Source organism: Hyperolius riggenbachi, chromosome 5, assembly GCF_040937935.1.
Source record: "Hyperolius riggenbachi isolate aHypRig1 chromosome 5, aHypRig1.pri, whole genome shotgun sequence".
Lineage (NCBI taxonomy): Eukaryota > Metazoa > Chordata > Amphibia > Anura > Hyperoliidae > Hyperolius > Hyperolius riggenbachi.
This window is the reverse complement of record NC_090650.1, coordinates 412,326,958-412,345,564: the sequence shown is the minus strand read 5'-3', so window position 1 is coordinate 412,345,564 and position 18,607 is coordinate 412,326,958. Positions and strand designations below refer to the sequence as shown.

At 45.1% G+C, this 18,607-nt stretch overlaps 1 protein-coding gene across 1 annotated transcript in view; it reads left to right on the top strand.

The window, feature by feature from the left end:
- The first annotated feature begins 470 nt into the window (after nt 1–470).
- Nucleotides 471–18,607, top strand: part of MRPL13 (mitochondrial ribosomal protein L13) — a 66,933-nt gene continuing 48,796 nt past the window's right edge. Inside the window, exons 1-2 of the mRNA XM_068234938.1 lie at nt 471–573; nt 4,977–5,100. Coding sequence (XP_068091039.1) covers nt 547–573; nt 4,977–5,100 — 151 coding nt within the window. The 5' untranslated portion in view covers nt 471–546. The remainder of the gene's footprint in view (nt 574–4,976; nt 5,101–18,607) is intronic.

Here is an 18,607-nt window from a genome sequence, read left to right as displayed (position 1 = left end):
GGCAGCTGACGAGTAGCACGTAGTGTTCCATCCAGGAGCTCCTCGCGGTCCGGCGCCGTCTACAGAAACACTCCGACCCGCCTAGCTCAAACCAACACCGCCGGGGCAGCAGTGGGGAGAACCGAACCTCCCGCCACTGATGTACTTCCGCCGGCCCGTCACGTGACTTCCCCACAGCGGCCCGTCACGTGACAGAACTTCCAGAGCCCACAAATAGTTAACTCCGCTTTTTATTATAAAATATAAAAATAATAGTGCTCATTTACTCATTGTTCTACCTCGAATAAAAGTATACAATATAATAATATAAATGTATAATTTGAAGAGTTGGGGGCAGCCATTATTCCGCTAGAGCCCTCCAGGCATGGCTTAATAGCTGTCGCAGGATGTGTGCGGCGTTCTGGAGGGCGGCGGCCATTTTGCCGGAGACCGTTTCGCGTTGAAGTCTATGAAGTGGCATCTTCCGGAAGTGGAGACAGAAATCCGCAGCTCAGTTTCTGGTGGTGAATAGGGGAGGGGTCTGTGTGTGATGGTGACCTCCATGTGATGGCGAGTTACGGTAAAGCTGCTCAGGTACTCAACAACTGACAGGAGATCCCATAGCATTGTCTTATTATTACTGTGACTATGGAGAGGGGGAGGAGGGGGGTTCAGGTCGGGGCTCTGGTGGAGGGGTGACATTGTGGCTCCACACTTATTGCAGTGCACTGTAGGTAGTTCATGGTGACCCAGAACCACTAGGAGAGTATAAGGGACTAGGCTGGTTCACATTGGGGCAATTCTTCAGCGCTTTGCTGATGGCGTATCCCTATGGATACATTCATACTGCAGCTGTTGCGATTTCGATTAATTGAAAACACGATGCATGCAGCATTTCAGGGGCAATTGCTCTGTGATTCTTGTTCTATTGAATGGGAATCACAAGTGCAAATTGCGCTGAATCACGAGATTTTGTCTTCAAAACGCGGAGCCAAACACGATCACGGGCAAAGCGCCCAGTGTGAACCAGCCTTTTGAGAGACCTAAAGGTCCTCTTACTAAAAGGTGATGCTAAATTATAATTTTGCCATCTTAAAGGTCCACCATAGCGGAAAAATGTAAAATACATGAAAACACATAAGTATAAAGTACATTTCTTCCAAAGTGGAATTTGCTATAAATTACTTTTTGCTTATGTTACTGTCACTTACAGTAGAGAAATCTGAAAGAACTGACAGGTTTTGGACTTTGCTCAGTCCAACTGCCAGAATAGTGCCCAGTGAGGAGACATGCTTCCCAGCATCATTGTATATATATCCTTTCCATGAAGTGCCAGATATTGTGGGACGGGCTCTCATAGTCATGGAGCCTCCCCAGTAAATGTGATCTTTGACCAAAAACCCATATCTAGAGTCTCTCAATTCACATAAGCATAAGCTGACATCATTCTAGCATTGTTTAAATAGTTACACAACTTGCTGTTCGTTATATCCTGCTGTACCGCATATGACATTTGATTATAGAAGATACAGAATGTTTTATGTACACTTAGGCTTGGTCCACAGTAGATGTGGTTGCAGAACGCAATCCGGGCTCCGGTTTTCGAAACCGTAACGTAAATGGCTGGAAAACTGATCTGTTCTGCCATTTTTGCAGCACTTTTCTAGTCCTTTTACATTTTTGCAAACTGATCCATGCTGAGTGGGGAGGGGGCCGCCATGCTGAAGGGGGCAGCGGGCACAGCAGGGAGGAGGGGGGTCGGACCCGCCTCACCTGGGACTCCCGCTCCCCCTACAGCTAGTTTCTTTTACTCCCCACTCACAGACAGGGCTGGGAGGTCCGCCGCTTGGGCGCCAGGCGGGGAGTTGTTGCGTCATTAGCCGTTGATGGCGTACGCGTATTTTCGTACGCGTCTGACGCATATGGGAAGTGGGTGTGTTACAGATTTGGCGACCTATCAATGTGTGGCTGCATAAGCTCCCCATCAGGTCCTCCAATGTGAAATATACTGTGATTGATCAGTTAGAATATAATGCTATGATTGGATGCTGCTTAACACAGTGGACTATATAAGACTGTTGCAATGATTGTTTGATGTCAGACCACATATAGCCTTGCTTGAGAAAGGAGCAAAATGCTTTGAAACGTTGCAGATGTTTGCTATATGATGGAATCTTGAAATAAAAGAGCTATTTGAAGACGACAGTGTCGGTCCCTTTCCTTCAACATATAAGGACTTATGTTTATGGAACTTTGAGTTCAGTTTAGCTTCCGACAGGTTTTGGACTAGCCCATCTCCTCATGGGGCATTCTCAGGGTTTTCGTTATGTTCAAAAGCACTTAGTGAATGGCAGTTGCTCCATCCAACTGCCATAAAAGTGTAGTGAGCTGGGAGGCTGGCCAGCATCTCTGTATAAATTATTTTGAGGGACTGTCTTTATAAAGAATAAAGGCCATGTTGAGAATATCGCATGAAGAGATGAACTAGCCAAAAACCGGTCTGTTCTGTCAGATTTCTATTACCTACTGTAAGTGACAGCAACATAGGAGAAAAGTAATTTATGGCTCAGTTTACTCTGAAAGAAACATACAGTACTCCTTATTTGTATGTGTTTACATTCATTTTAAATTTTAAATTTTTTTCACAATAGTGGGGCTTTAATGTGAGTTTTACTGCAGCTTTACCCAGCTCCATAAGATAAGGTCTCATTCAGAATTCCCGTTGCTCTCCACAAAACCACTTGCATACTCATGGGGTCTTCTAAACCCCATCATCCAGTCACATAGTCCATGCAGCCTGACTCTTCCCCCCCCCCCCCCCCAATATTCTGATCTGCATCACAACAGCCCATACTAATCGTATTTTCAGCAATTACCACTTTGTCATCTCCTGGAGGTGGACGGCCATGTCATTGAATGTCATTGAAAGCGGACCTGAACTCAGAATGTCCTCTCTGCTCTAAAAGATACACAACAGCATAATAACCTTTAAACAAAAACATTTCTTTGTTACAGCTGATACAAATCCTGCAATAAATCTAAGGGCCCTTTTCCACTATGAAATGCGATTGCGATCCTGATCGCGATCGCAATCGCGTTTCAATTTCCACCATGCGATTGCGATTGAGCTACTATACTCATAGTACAGCTCAATCGCATACAAAACGCGGCAGGATAACGATTGCGCTTTGACCAAAATCGCATCGCAATCGGATCGCACTAATGGAAATTGCTGCTGCAGTTTCCATTAGTTTAATGTACCTTGCGATTTGCGATCAGAATCAAATCGCAGGCTAGTGGAAAAAGGCCCTAAACAGGCTCTACTTCCTGACTCATGGAAGCAGACATATTGTTTACAATTAGTGCTTTCAAATGAGCTTATCTGCCATCTCTGCCATAGGCAGTCATGTTACGGGGGGGGGGGGGGGGGGAATCAGATTACAACTTGTGATTAGACACAAATGAGGGGTAATTAACCAGGCTAAACTCTCTAAACACATACAGGGTGCTTTTCTCTATGCATTTCTCCAGTCCTGTGCTAGAGTTCAGGTCCACTTGAAATAGCTTGCTCTCTTGTGATAACGTGTGGTTAGTGGCACGGTGGTTATGTGACTCAGACCTACTTTTTGTTGCCAATATGAGTAGAGGCATGGATGTTTAAGTGACTGACAGCCCTGCCCCCTCCCACCCCACCAGGCTGTGGGATGGAAAGGAGTAGGGACAGAGGCAATCAAACCACAGTGGTTTTAATTTCCTTTACTGTCCATCCAGATGGAAAGGTCACATGACCCTAAAGCTGAGCACTCGTGTAGGGGAGGGGTTATAGAACTGGGACAATGAGGGAAATATGGGTTACCATTAGCCGCTAGGAAAACAAATTCTGGGTTTCAGCTTTGAAATGTACAATTACCTCAGCAAGTACCTTAGAAATCTATTTCAAATATGGGTCACATGATCCTTGGCTGCTGCTTCCTGATCAGAAAGTCACAGACGTCAGTGGATGGGGCACTGTGACACAGCAGGACTCACTCAGTGAGTGGGCCTCAATCTCAGCTCAGTATGATTAACTTGCTCAGCTCAGAGGTGGGCTTCCCACACAGGAAGTACAGGAAAAAGGGCCTCTTTTATCTTTCTAACTTAAAGGGGAACTGAAGTAAGAGGTATACGGAGGCTGCCATATTTATTTCCTTTTAATCAATACCAGTTGCCTGGCAGCCTTGCTGGTCTATTTATCTGCAGTAGTATCTGAATACCAGCAGAAACAAGCATGCAGCTAGTCTTGTCAGATCTGACATTAAAGGGGAACTTCAGCCTAAACAAACATACTGTCATAAAGTTACATTAGTTATGTTAATTAGAATAGATAGGTAATATAATCTCTTACCCACCCTGTTTTAAAAGAACAGGCAAATGTTTGTGAGTCATGGGGGCTGCCATCTTTGTCATGGGGGCAGCCATCTTTTTGGTTGAAAGGAGATGACAAGGAGCAGGAGACACAGTTCCAACTGTCCTGTGTCCTGATTACCCCTCCCAGCTGCACACGCTAGGCTTCAAATGTCAAATTCAAAATGTAAAAAAAAATTTCACCAAAACAGCAGAACAAGAACAACAACATCAGAAATCCCATCATGCTTTGCACAGCATCAGGGGGAAAAAGCCCGGGCAGTTTTCTTCTGTGCAGCTAAAAATGAGACTTGTATAAGAGAAACAAAGTTCTGATGCTGTGAAACTGTTAAAGAAACACAAAGCCTTTTCAGTACTGCTGAGTCGATTTTTTAGTCCGGAGGTTCACTTTAATGTCAGAAACACCTGATCTGCTGCATGCTTGTTCAGGGGCTATGGCTAATAGTATTAGAGGCAGAGGATCAGCAGGAGGGCCTGGCAACTGGCATTGCTTAGACGGAAATAAATATGGCATATCCCTCTCACTTCAGTTGTCCTTTAAATCTGATGCCTAACATATGCTCACTGTATCTGTGTTATTTTCTTCCCTGCAGCAATGGGCTACATTCTCCCGGATGTGGTACATCATCGATGCCAGGATGCAGCCTCCCGGGAAAATAGCCGAAATATGTGCCCAACGCCTGCAAGGCATACACAAGCCAATCTACCATGCCTTGAGTGAGTATACTACAGCAGTGACTGATCAATTATTTGTTTTACTTGTATGCCTTGAAGCACACCTGATGTGAGAGGGATATGGAGTCTGACATATTTATTTCCTTTTAAACAATGCAAAGTGCCTGGCATCCTGCTGATCCTTCAAATAAAATACTTTCAATATCAGATCAGCGCTTCCTATAGTGGCCTGTCAATCCACTACACCTTCACCATTATCACCCTGTGAGATCCTCACTCACCAACAGTAGAGGGCCTGGATTACATAGGCCAAAAGACACCTTTGGGGCATTAATGGGCTCCCCTCGCCCGCGATCCTCCTTCCCCTGCTTCAAACCAACAATTCTTCAATGGTGACACTGGACCCTTGCTTCATATAGTTTACCTCAAGAGATAATAATAAAACCTCATTGTGCAGCTTGCTAAAAACAACCGTGCTTTATTGGGCTATTGCACTCACGTTTAGGAGATGTTTCAGAAAGGCTTGTGGGGTACATGAACGGGCTCTCCACCCCCGTGCGACCTCCCGGGCTGGCCGCCGCTTAGTTGTATAGGGTCCCGATCCAGCTCATCCACCGCTAGTCCTCACTAGTGAAGGCACGAGTGGAGAGTGAGGAAAGTTTTTTTCCCTTATAGGTTATATATGAGATTTATTTTTCCTGATAAGTGTTTACTGATGTTATTTACTTTATATAGTAATTTCTGTGCATAGATCAACTTCCATAGGAACTCAAGCGCTGTAATTGTTGTGTATATATCCTCTATCCTCGTCTGCTTCGAATCCATCTTCCCATAGACCCTGAACAAGCATAGATCAGATGTTTCTGACTGCAGTCTGACTGGAATAGCTGCATGCTTGTTTCAGGTGTGTGATTCAGACAACCCTGATACTTGAAAGATCAACAGGACTGCCAGGCAACTGGTATTGTTTAACTGGAAATAAATATGGAAGCATCTACGTTGCTCATGAACTGAGAGGGATATGGAGGTGGCCTTATATATTTCCTTTTAAACAATTCCAATTACCTGGCTGCTCTGGTGATCTCTGGCTGCAGTAATGTCTGGCTCACACACCTGAAACATGCATGTGGATCCAATTAGACTTCAGTCAGAGCAGCTAATCTGCTGCATGCTTGTTCAGGGTCTATGGCTAGATGGATTAGAGGCAGAGGATCAGCAGGATGTGGGGCGACTGGTATTGTTTAAAAGGAATTAAATAAGGCAGCCTCCATACCCCTCAGATGTACTTTAAATGCAAGCTGAGTCCCCTATTTACAAATGACTTGAGTTACAGCGTTTCAGAGATACAAAGTTGTCTTTTTGTTTAAAATATACAATACTGGTTTTCTATTGCATATTTTGATTTTACAGTATTGTATAAACTGTTACAAATAATTTAAAACACTTTAACCTCCTCAGCGGTATGGACGAATATATACGTCCATCACCGCCGGAGGTCGCCGCTCAGGCCCTGCTGGGCTGATTTTAATGAAATAAAAAGCAGCACACGCAGCCGGCACTTTGCCAGCCGCGTGTGCTGCCTGATCGCCGCCGCACTGCGGCGATCCGCCGCGAGCAGCGGCGAAAGAGGGTCCCCCCAGCCGCCCGAGCCCTGCGCAGCCGGAACAAACGTTCCGGCCAGCGCTAAGGGCTGGATCGGAGGCGGCTGACGTCAGGACGTCGGCTGACGTCCATGACGTCACTCCGCTCGTCGCTATGGCGACGATGTAAGCAAAACAAGGAAGGCTGCTCATTGCGGCCTTCCTTGTTTATTCTGGTCGCCGGAGGCGATCAGAATGACGCTTCCAGAGCGCCCTCTAGTGGGCTTTCATGCAGCCAACTTTCAGTTGGCTGCATGAAACAGTTTTTTTTTTATTTAAAAAAAACCCTCCCGCAGCCGCCCTGGCGATCTCAATAGAACGCCAGGGAGGTTAAAAGCACACTGAAAACAACCAAACACATAGCTTATACAGTCCTGGCCAAAAGTTTTAAAACTGTCAAAAATATTAGTTTTCACAAAGTTTGCTGCTAAACTGCTTTTAGATCTTTGTTTCAGTTGTTTATGTGATGTACTGAAATATAATTATAAGCACTTCATACGTTTTAAAGGCTTTTATTGACAATTACATGAGATTTATGCAAAGAGTCTGTATTTGCAGAGTTGGCCCTTCTTTTTCAGGACCTCTGCAATTCGACTGGGCATGCTCTCAATCAACTTCTGGGCCAAATCCTGACTAATAGCAACCCATTCTTTAATAATCAGTTCTTTGAGTTTCTCAGAATTAAGGTCCGTACACACGCCGGACTGGAGGCAACGACGGGTCCGTCGTCACCTCCCGCTGGGTGGGCGTTCCAACGACAGTCCGGCGTGTGTACGCACTGTCGGCGGACTGATACAGCTGCTCCTGAGCGATCCGCCCGGCGGATCGCTCAGAAACAGCCGTATCAGTCCGCCGACAGTGCGTACACACGCCGGACTGTCGTTGGAACGCCAACCCACCCAACAGGAGGTGACGACTGACCCGTCGTTGCCTCCAGTCCGGCGTGTGTACGGACCTTAAGTTGTTTTTTGTTTGTCCACCCGCCTCTTGAGGAATGACCACACATTCTCAATGGGATTAAGATCTGGGGAGTTTCCAGGCCAGAGAACCATAATCTTAACATTTTGGTCCCCGAGCCACTTAGTAATCACTTTTGCCTTATGACACGGTGCTCCATCGTGCTGGAAAATGCATTGTTCTTCACCAAACTGTTGTTGGGTTGTTGGAAGAAGTTGCTTTTGGAGGCTGTTTTGGTACCATTCTTTATTCATGGCTGTGTTTTTTGGCAAAATTGTGAGTGAGCCCAGTGCCTTGGATGAGAAGCAACCCCACACATGAATGGTCTCAGGATGCTTTACTGTTGGCATGACACAGGACTGATGGTAGCGCTCACCTTTTCTTCTCCTGACAAGCCTTTTTCCAGATGCCCCAAACAATCAGAAAGGGGCTTCATAGGAGAATATGATTTTGCCCCAGTCCTCAGCAGTCCATTCACCATACTTTCTGCAGAAGATCAATCCGTCCCTGATGTTTTTTGGGGAGAGAAGTGGCTTCTTTGCTGCCCTTCTTGACACCAGGCCATCTTCCAAAAGTCTTCGCCTCACTGTGCGTGCAGATGCCCTCACACCTGCCTATTGCCATTCCTGAGAAACCTCTGCACTAGTTGCACTCTGATCCCGCAGCTGAATACCCTTTAGGAGACGATTATTAGCCACAATATCCTTGCCTGTGAAGCCATTTTTATGCAACGCAATGATGGCTGCATGCATTTCTTTGCTGGTCACTATGGTTAACAATGGAAGATCAATGATTTCAAGCATCACCCTCCTTTTAACATGTCAAGTCTGCCATGCTAACCCAATCAGCCTGACATAATGATCTCCAGCCTTGTGCTTGTCAACATTCTCACCTGAGTTAACAGGAGGATTACTGAAATCATCTCAGCAGGTCCTTTAATGACAGCAATGAAATGCAGTGGAAAGGTTTTTTTTCAGTTATTATATTTTCATGGCAAAGAAGGACTATAATCCATCTGAACACTCTTCATAACATTCTGGAGAATATGCAAATTGCTATTATAAAAACTTAAAGAGACTCTGTAACATCAAAAACATCCCCTGGGGGGTACTCACCTCGGGTGGGGGAAGCCTCCGGATCCTAATGAGGCTTCCCACGCCGTCCTCTGTCCCACGGGGGTCTCGCTGCAGCCCTCCAAACAGCCGGCGACAGACCCGACTGTGACTTCAATATTTACCTTTGCAGGCTCCAGCGGGGGCGCTGTGGCTGCTTTCGGCTCCGAAGTAGACGGAAATACCCGATCTCAGTCGGGTCCGCTCTACTGCGCAGGCGCCGGAAACTTGCGCCTGCGCAGTAGAGCAGACCCGACGGCGATCGGGTATTTCCGCCTACTTCGGAGCCGACAGCCGTCAGAGCACCTGCGCAGGAGTCGGGAAGGTAAATATTGACGTCACCGCTGTACGGAGGGCTGCAGCGAGACCCCTGAGGGACGGAGGATGGGTGGGAAGCCTCATTAGGATCCGGAGGCTTCCCCCACCCGAGGTAAGTACCCCCCAGGGGACGTTTTGACGTTACAGATTCTCTTTAAGAACCACATTTTCTAATTTCCAATATTTTTTGACAGTCTCAAAACTTTTGGCCAGGACTGTACTATATGTCCAAATCCAGAGTTGTCTGAATGAGTAAATCATTTACCAGGGTTTCATCATGTATAAGCACTGGACTCAACTGAAACAATCTCCCGGAACTAAACCTGTAAGTAGGGGACACGCTGTAATAAATAATTTTTTTTTCTGGATTTATGCTGTTCACAAGCTTTAAATTCATACCTGTGTATTTAAAGAAATTACTAAATATAGTGACAAATTAAAAAATGTAAATGCCACAAATACATTTTAAAAACGATAAAACATTTTTTATTAAAAATAAATGATTAAGTACTGCTGTTAAAAATGAAAGTAACTTATTAATAAGGTAGTGGAGATACCCAGGCATTTTATAACTACAGGCAATCCACTTTAATGTGTCCATACATCAGACATTGTATGGGCAGATCAACCAAAAGACAGATCTCTCTCTCAGCGGAGAGAGATCTGCCAGCTGCCCATACACTGCAGGCAGATTCCCTCCTCATCTGGCTCCACCCTCTGTCCTCATACTCCCGTCCCACGTCGGTGCCGGCATAACGTGGGCACATGTGCGTCGCCACACATGTGCCTACATATATACGCCAGCAGCCACATGGGGCGGGAGTATGAGGACAGAGGGCGGAGCCAGCGGAAGATACCGACAGGTAAAGTATACTGCATGAGGCACCCAGGGGCACATTTTACACTGGAGGGGGGAGGGGGCCATGCCGGGGTTTCCGTTGCGTTTGTCGCTCGTCCTAATATCGGATGCTGTTACCACCGTGCATCTGATTAAGCATGTCACTCCTACATATTGCATTTGTGATCTGTACAAGTGACCAATCTCGGCAAGGAATTGGTTGCATCGTCGATTGGGCATGCTCTTGGCGACACCGATTTTCATCCAGTTATAATAATTGAATCGAATGGTCGATCAGTCGCCTGATGTATGGCCACCTTTAGCCATCAATCTAGCAAGCTGACACGATTATGCAGATGTTGTCCGAGCCTCTGGCTGAACGTGTGCAGTGCCTCCAAAAGGTTGATGCAAAAATGATAAAATTGCACTGCATGTTGATGGCAAATGGGGGCAAAATCAGGGCTGTGCAGCCGGTTCAAAAATACTCCAATTCATCAGCTTAGGATTCCTCCACCTCCTCTAGTCTGCATATAACAATCTTGTTGATTGAAAGTATGTGAAATAAGACATTGCATCACTGCCTAGCTTAGGAATTGTAACTTTCACTGCCAGGGTCCACCCATGGCATGTGCGCCACATAGCTTGTAGTGCATCAGGCAGCACAAAGCTAGCGGTGGAGACTTTCCAGTCTATTTCAGATATCATTTCTGATGGAATCTGATCAATGCTAAGTTTCATACGGGTGTGAATAGTATTGATGTTTCAAGATCCATTTTCAATTGGAAATATTTTTTTTACACTTTGCAACAGCAGAGGGCGCTGTTGTTTCAAAAATCCAAAATCTTTCTTCATTCAGACTTTCCTCCTGCATGTCTGCTTTGTTAGAATAGGTGAGCTATGAATCCTAAATACCCTGTTCCCCCTAAAATAAGTCCTACCCCAAAAATAAACCAGGGCGTGATTTTCGAGAACAAATTGAGGAAAGGAAGGTCTCGCACTATGTAGTTTTAATCAAAGTTTCCAGCAAACTATACAATACATGAAATGTACAACATCCAATAAATGAGCAGTTGTGGTATGCATATTAGTATATTCAGCAGCGGTGCATTGTGGGAAGCCACAGTTGCTCACTTAAAGCTGAATTATCGCAAATGCCTTCTGTTTTAAGAAGGCAAATTACTTTGAAGAACTTCATTAAGATGTTCAGGGTTTGGAGAGTTATGATGATGTTCCAGAATGTGATGACCTTAGACTGGGTTCACATTGTATCAAATGAAACACTGATTATTGTAAAAACTGGTCTGTTTTCCATTTGAACGGATCAGTTAGTTACATTGAGCTTTGCCACCTCTGCTGCTGTCCATTCAGGTTCCTGCACAATAGAAATACCGGTATATCGATCCCAGAGCCCCATCAGAAGCAACAGGCTACAATAGGTTGGCAAAAACCAATGGGAATCCGCCCTGAGGACCAGGGAGGATTTATTTTCATTGGCCCACTACTCAGTGAACCAATGAGATTCCCATACTGCCCCTACCCTCTGGAATGCCTTGCCAAACTTAATCAAGACAGCTCCAATCCTGCACACATTTAAATCAAAACTGAAAAGCTGTTTAGTCTGGCATTGATGATCATTTTCCCCTGTAACACATCATGTACTGATCTGAGACAAGCTTATGTGCTTTGGGTCCTACGGGAGAAAAGTGCTTTACAAATGTTTCATTGTTGTAGAGAGAGGTGGAGATGACTGCTTGTATATGTTCTAATGTTGTTTTGAACATCTGTTCATTTGGACTGCTATCTTATTTAAAACTTCTTCCCCCTTTGTGGAAGATGTCTCTTAAAGAGAACCCGAGGCGGGGTTCTGACAATGCAATCCACGTACAGAGGCTGGGTCTGCCTATACTGCCCAGCCTCTGTTGCTATTTCAATCCCCTCTCAGTTCCCCCTGCGCTCTGCAATCCCCCATAAATCACAGCCGCGCTGTGCAGGCTGTGTTTCCATCTGTACTTTCACTCTGCGTGCTCCCCCCGCCTCCTGCATAGCTCCGGTCCTGCTCGCGTCCCTTCCCCCCAATCAGCGGGGAGGAAAGGGGCGCGGGCGGGGACCAGAGCTATGCAGGAGGCGGGAGGAGCGGCAGACTGACAGTACAGAGATGAACACAGCCCGCTGTGACACACTGCGTGTCGGCAGCGCGGCTGTGATTTATGGGGGATTGCAGAGCGCAGGGGGGGTTTAGGGGGGATTGAAATAGCAACAGAGGCTGGGAAGTATAGGCAGACCCAGCCTCTGTATGTGGATTGCATTGTCAGAACCCCACCTCGGGTTCTCTTTAAAGGACACCTGAAGTGAGAGGAATACGGAGGCTGCCATATTTATTTCCTTTTAAACAATACCAATTGCCTGGCAGCTCTGCTGATCTCTCTGGCATCAGCAGTGACTGAATCACACACCAGAAACAAGCATGCATCTAATTCAGTCAGATTTTAGTCAGAAACAGCTGATCTGCATGCTTGCTCAGGATCTATGGCTAAGGGCTTATTTCCACTGGGAGCCGCATCCGTTTCCAATTCGGTTGCGGCTCCTGTTCTGCTGCGTAGCCCGATTCGTTAAGCTGTGCCATGCACAGCTATAGTGATTCGCCTGTGCACCGCAGTAATCTGCCAAAGTGCGATCTGGACTGCAGGAGATGTAGTAGGCAGCGTTTCCCTGCGCAGCTCACATGCAGGGAAACGCTGCCGATTTGGCCCGGATTCAGACATAGTGGAAATTGGACACTTTTAGCCATTGCCCCTGAACAAGCATGCAGCAGATCAGGTGTTTCTGACATTATTGTCAGATCTGACAAGATTAGCTGCATGCTTTTTTTCCTAGTGTGATTCAGACAGTACTGCAGCCAAATAGATCAGCAGGGCTGCCGGGCAACTGGTATTGTTTAACAGGAAATAAATGTCAGCCTCCATATCCCTCTCACCTCGGTTGTCCTTTAACTCCTTACTGCACCTGGTGCAGAATAATCACGGCCCTGGAAAACGTCACTTGAAGCCCCAGGGCCGTGAAAACACATCTTCAACAGCGAGCAGCCGCCGTGCGCTCCAGTCGCCGCCTGTTAGTGGGGAGATGAATGAATGGGAACGCAGTGAACGCCATTGTATCTTCCTGAAGTTACAGTGCCACGCATTACTTCTGATTCACGTCCTTACGTACCCGAATTGGAAATAATGTGTGAGGACATCTTGTGGCCAAATAGTAAAACTACATCCAAACACATTTTATTTAACAAAAATGCCAACACTTACATCTAAAATTAACTATTTCCCTTCCCACACTCCCCCATAGTACCCAAACATTTTTTCTGTCTATAAAAATAAATTGCATAAAAAAATACATAAATAGTTGCCTTAGGGACTTAACTTTTTAAATAGGTATGTGAAGAGGGTATATTACTGTTATTTTTTAATTTGCAGGCTTATAATTAGTGATGGATGCAAAACTGAAAAAATGCACCTTTATTTCCAAATAAAATATTGGCGCCATGCATTGTACTAGGGAAATATTTTAAACGTTGCAATAACCGGGACAAATGGGCAAATAAAATGTGTGGGTTTTATCCACTATAGAACGTTTTATTTTAACACTATAATGTCCGAGAACTGAGAAATAATTACGTTTTTCAATTTTTTTTTTCTTATTCCGATTAGAATGCGTTTAGAATAAAATTCTTAACATAATGTACCTCCCAAAGAAAGCCTAATTGGTGGTGGAAAAAACAAGATATAGATCATTTCGTTGTGATTAATAGTGATTAAGTTATTGGCGAAAGAATGGGAGGAGCGCTGACAGGTGAAAATTGCTCTGGTCCTAAAGGTCAAGTGGTTAAAAGCCAGAAATCATGCAGTGTGTGTATTGGTGTCTTGGTTGCTCCTCTCCTGTGCTGTGCCCAGCTGCATAAAGCCTCGTTCCCCTCTGCTATACAGCGCTTTATGCTGGTGTAGATCTTGCGTTAGGATCCCAGCAGCTCACTTGGATGTACAGCAGCCCTTTGCTCTGGAATGTCAGCGAATATTTTCAGCTGAAGATTTTACTATTCTGTCAGAGACATGTAACAACACAGAGGAGCTGTTGTGAATGCTTGAGTGAGCCGGCAGCCTCCACCTGTCCTGCTGGATGTCAGCCTGTTCTTACACTTTCCTCTCAGCTCTGGAGGGACGCCACATGCCCCGCAGCCGCATAGCTGCACGAGAATCAGAGAGGCAGCACGCCTGCTCATCACCCACGATTCTCAGCAGGTTCACACAGTCTGGGCTTTGCCTTCTAAGGCCTCAGTCACACTGAGGTACCTTCAGCACTCGTTTTTGCACTACAGCACAAGTAATCCTGAGGGATTACTGACACTGCATAGATTGCGGCACGATTGCGATTTCCAACGATTGCATGTGTGCCATTTCCCGCAATTGTGTCTCGCGATTTTCATTCACTGGAATGACGCAATAGCTGAAAAATCGCAGAATACCGCAATGCAAATTAGCAATCACTAGGCAATTGCAATTGTGTTAAATAGGGCCCAAAGGAAAACCCCAATGGAATGCCCCCTCCTGTCCACACAAGAAAGTTAAAAGAAACAGTAGGTGAGAGGTATAAAAATTGTCAATTCGTGTATTAGAGGAAAGCTGAAATAGACAAAGGTACTTGGCACTAGTCTACTTTACGGGACCCAGCAGGAAACTTCATAGAGAAATTCTGCTAATGTGATTGGGTAATCAATGTGCAATCTTGTGCTAATCAAACACAGCGTTGGTAATGGTTGATGCAGTTACTAGCGGCTCCTCACCCTGGCTGAAGGGTATAACTGTGATAACAAGAGAAGAATATATGGAGGAGCGCTCCTTAGTGCATTGAACCTTTTACTCATAAAACATGCAAAGATTAGAAACACTCAAAAGTGATAAAAACAGGTATATCTTGGGTAAGAACCCCAATCGAAGGAAGGCCCCTATTGTCCACCACCATCTGGGACACCCACCACTGCTGGCCACAGAGGAGGAGCAGGTCGCCACCTATGGTTTTTCGATTGGGGTTCTTACCCAAGATATGCCTGTTTTTATCACTTTTGAGTAAGTGTTTCTAATCTTTGCATGTTTTATGATTAAAAGTTTGAATACACTACGGAGCGCTCCTCCATATTTTCTTCTAATGTGATTGGGTAAATGGCATTCTCTAGAACTTTTAGGTTTCCAGTAGGTTGTAGTAAACTACGCCCACACTGTTCAGCCATACAACTGAAGGAAAGTATCCATTTAGGCAGTGTAATGAAATAGAACGGTCAAAAAATGACTCCACATGTGCCTTATATACACAATTTGTTAAATTTTATTTGGGAACATATCCCACGCACACGATACAAAATCAATTCAGTGTTCTCCCCAGGCTCTTTTAGCCGGGTGCTCCACCCGGCTAGTTTTGGTGAGCACCCGGCTGTTATCAGTTCACTTCCGCGTATGATGTAAGCAGAGTTCCGCACAGAAGCACCGGCCCTGCATTCTCTCATATTGCCCCACCCGGCTACTTTTTCATGCCATCCGGCTGGAAAAAAATTCTGGGGAGAACACTGCAATTAAAACCTTAAAGTCCTAGGAGGACCAGCATTTCCACAACAAAAGTACATATTAATGTATGTCGGACAATACTAAATACGTAATTTGCAGAAATCCAAAAGCATAAGTAGCAAACAATAACCGTGAAGCATGTATCACTACAAACCACAGTGATCACTTCTGGTATATACACAGTTAACAGGCTCCGCAATGCATGAATCACAATCTGTGAAAAATGCAAGATAAATAAAATGAGCAGAGGAGATTTGGGTGCAGCCAGCGCCACCACAGGCCGTAATAGAAATTACAGCTATAGCGGTGCACAGTCAGTAACTTCGGCGCCATCAGTAGTTTACTATACCGGAAGGTTTACTATATCAGTTTACTATTATGAGATGATATTGTATCCCCCTTTGAACTTTGCAGTGTATTTTGATGTTTTACAGAACGCAGTTGTACATCACAACTACATGGTGTGCAGACATTAATTAAAGGCCAAGCCACTGCTGATGACGGCCACGATAAAAGGTTACGATGCGCAGCCATATAAAATATTTCCATCCGTCAAGCTGTTAGTGGTGACTTTAATTTGTGGTCGTGTTCGAGAGGCGATGAGTAACCGCATGCTCTGAGGCCGTAAAGCACTTGTTACAGCGGCTGTAAACAGCTGCCACATCTGGGCTGATGGATGGCGCACATGAATCACTCCCCGCACAGTACAGAGGATGGTGTCCATAATCCCGCGGCTGGGCGGGAGAGCTACCTGCAGCCGCGGTGGAAGCTGAGTGATGGGGAAGAAAGCGTTGGAACTTGTAGGCCCTGATCCTGGCTGACCTCTGCCGCTCACCTGTCTCGCCTGAATACCTGAGTGGCAGATGCTGGAACTTATGAAACATGCTGCTTGTGATGAGGAGGGCTTCATGTCCCTGGGGTCAGCGTTACCTGCTTAACCTCGCCGCCCACCCCGCCTTTACTGCAGACTGTCAGCAATTCTGTGTCCAAGGTCGTCTGCAAGGAATTTCTGCAATGGACAAGTTCAGCCAATACCTGTTCTCTTCTTCTGTGGCTTTTTCAAGAGACAGTAAAGCTACCTTATTTTATTCATTTATTTCCACTGCAGCAGAATCCCTTTATACAGTATAATCTCTATAAACTGTAGTAAACTCTGATATAGTGAAACTCCAGTATAGTAAACAAAGTGTAACGCTTGGTATAGTAAACCCTCATATAATAGAACTTCTGTTATAGTAAACCTGTTATTTGACCTCTGCGGTATTTTATATCTGGCAATAGTGGAAAGTGGGCGGGAGCATGTGTCATACATCATTCAGAGACCCATGAGCCATGGTTGGTGGGTGGGCCGACAGCCACTTATAGCCTGCTTGCTATCTGTATATTACTCTGGGCCTGCGTGGATTACCTCTAAAGCACCAGCTGGTGAGACCTATGCTTCCTGTGTCAGCTGCTGCCTGATTACTGAGGGAATTGACTGCCATCTGTGACTTGCTTGTGCATGGCTGCAACGCTACAGTAGCATCCAGGCTGCACAGAAATGTGGACAGAGGAGCGTACTATCAGGACTGGACCTATATTAACTGGTGAGATCTATGCTTCCTGTGTAAGCTTCTGCCTGATTACTGAGGGAATTGACTGCCATCTGTGACTTGCTTGTGCATGGCTGCAACGCTACCGTATCATCCAGGCTGCACAGAAATGTGGACAGAGGAGCGTACTATCAGGACTGGACCTGTATTAACTGGTGATACCTATGCTTCCTGTGCAAGTTGTTGCGTAATTATTGCATGCAAATCCCTGCATTTTGAGCACTGTGCATATTGAGACACTGTGCTGACTTGCTAAAGCATTGAAAAGAAAAAAATGACCCCCAGTTATTGACTGAATTAAGATGCAGTACTATAGTATACTTTGTGCTTGAGTATGACCATTTCTGATATAGTAACTTCTGATATAGTAAACCACTTTTCCCATTCCCTTTGAGTTTACTATAAAGGGATTCTACGGTAGTAAACTCCAAGGGACTGGGCCAAGTAGTTTACTATATCAGAAGTTTACTATATCAGAAATTGCCATACTCAAGCACATAACGTATACTGTAGTACTGCATCCTAATTCAGTCAATAATTGGGGAGTTATGTTTTCTTTTGAACGGCATTTTATTTATTTATTTTAGTTTAAAACCGTAAAGTACACAGGAAGCATAGATCACCACCAGTTAATGCAGGTATCGGTAGTGTGCAGCCATGCACATGCAAGTCACAGATGACGGGAAATTTCCTCAGTAATCAGGCAGCAGCTTACACAGAAAGTATAGGTCTCTCCAGTTGATGCAACTTCCAGTCTTTACCCCATGCACCAGCGGGGGCTTTTGAGGTAATCCACGCTGGCCCCGAGTAGTGTGCTGCCGGCCCCACCCATGGCTCATGAGTCTGTGACTGACCTATGACACATGTGCCCGCCCAATTTCCTTTATAGCTGGATACAGAATACCGCAGGGGCCAAAAAACAGGTTCGGGCCTCTTGCACACTACATGCGATTCAGATTTTTTTATACGATCCGATTTTTAATTCTGATTAAAAAACATAGCAACTTACAGTAGTTTTTTTTAATCTGAATCAAAAATCGTATCGTATTTAAGTGGACCCAAATTTTAAAATACAAGATTTCAGAAATAAAAGCTATTTTCTAAATTATAATGATAAATAGCAGCCTTTTTTCAGCTGCATTATGACAAATATAAAATATTTTACATTTATCGGAGGAACCCCTCCCTTCCTTTCATATTGCCAGTATTTTTCCGGCAAACTGGTGGAGGAGATAAAAAACAAAACACCAGCTGCTACTGATGATGTCACCGGGAGGTGATCTCCGCTTGTGTGAGATTTTGCATAGACTATGCCCGTGAGGGAGGGTAGCTGATGACAAACACACCCATGATCTAAAACCTCCTACTAAGCTCAGAAGTAACGGCTTCCACCTGTATAACCCTAGTTATGAAAAGAGAAGGGGGAAAAGCATGCACTGAAATGCTCATCGGCTTAAAGGAGTGTTTATTTATCTTTGTGTCAGAG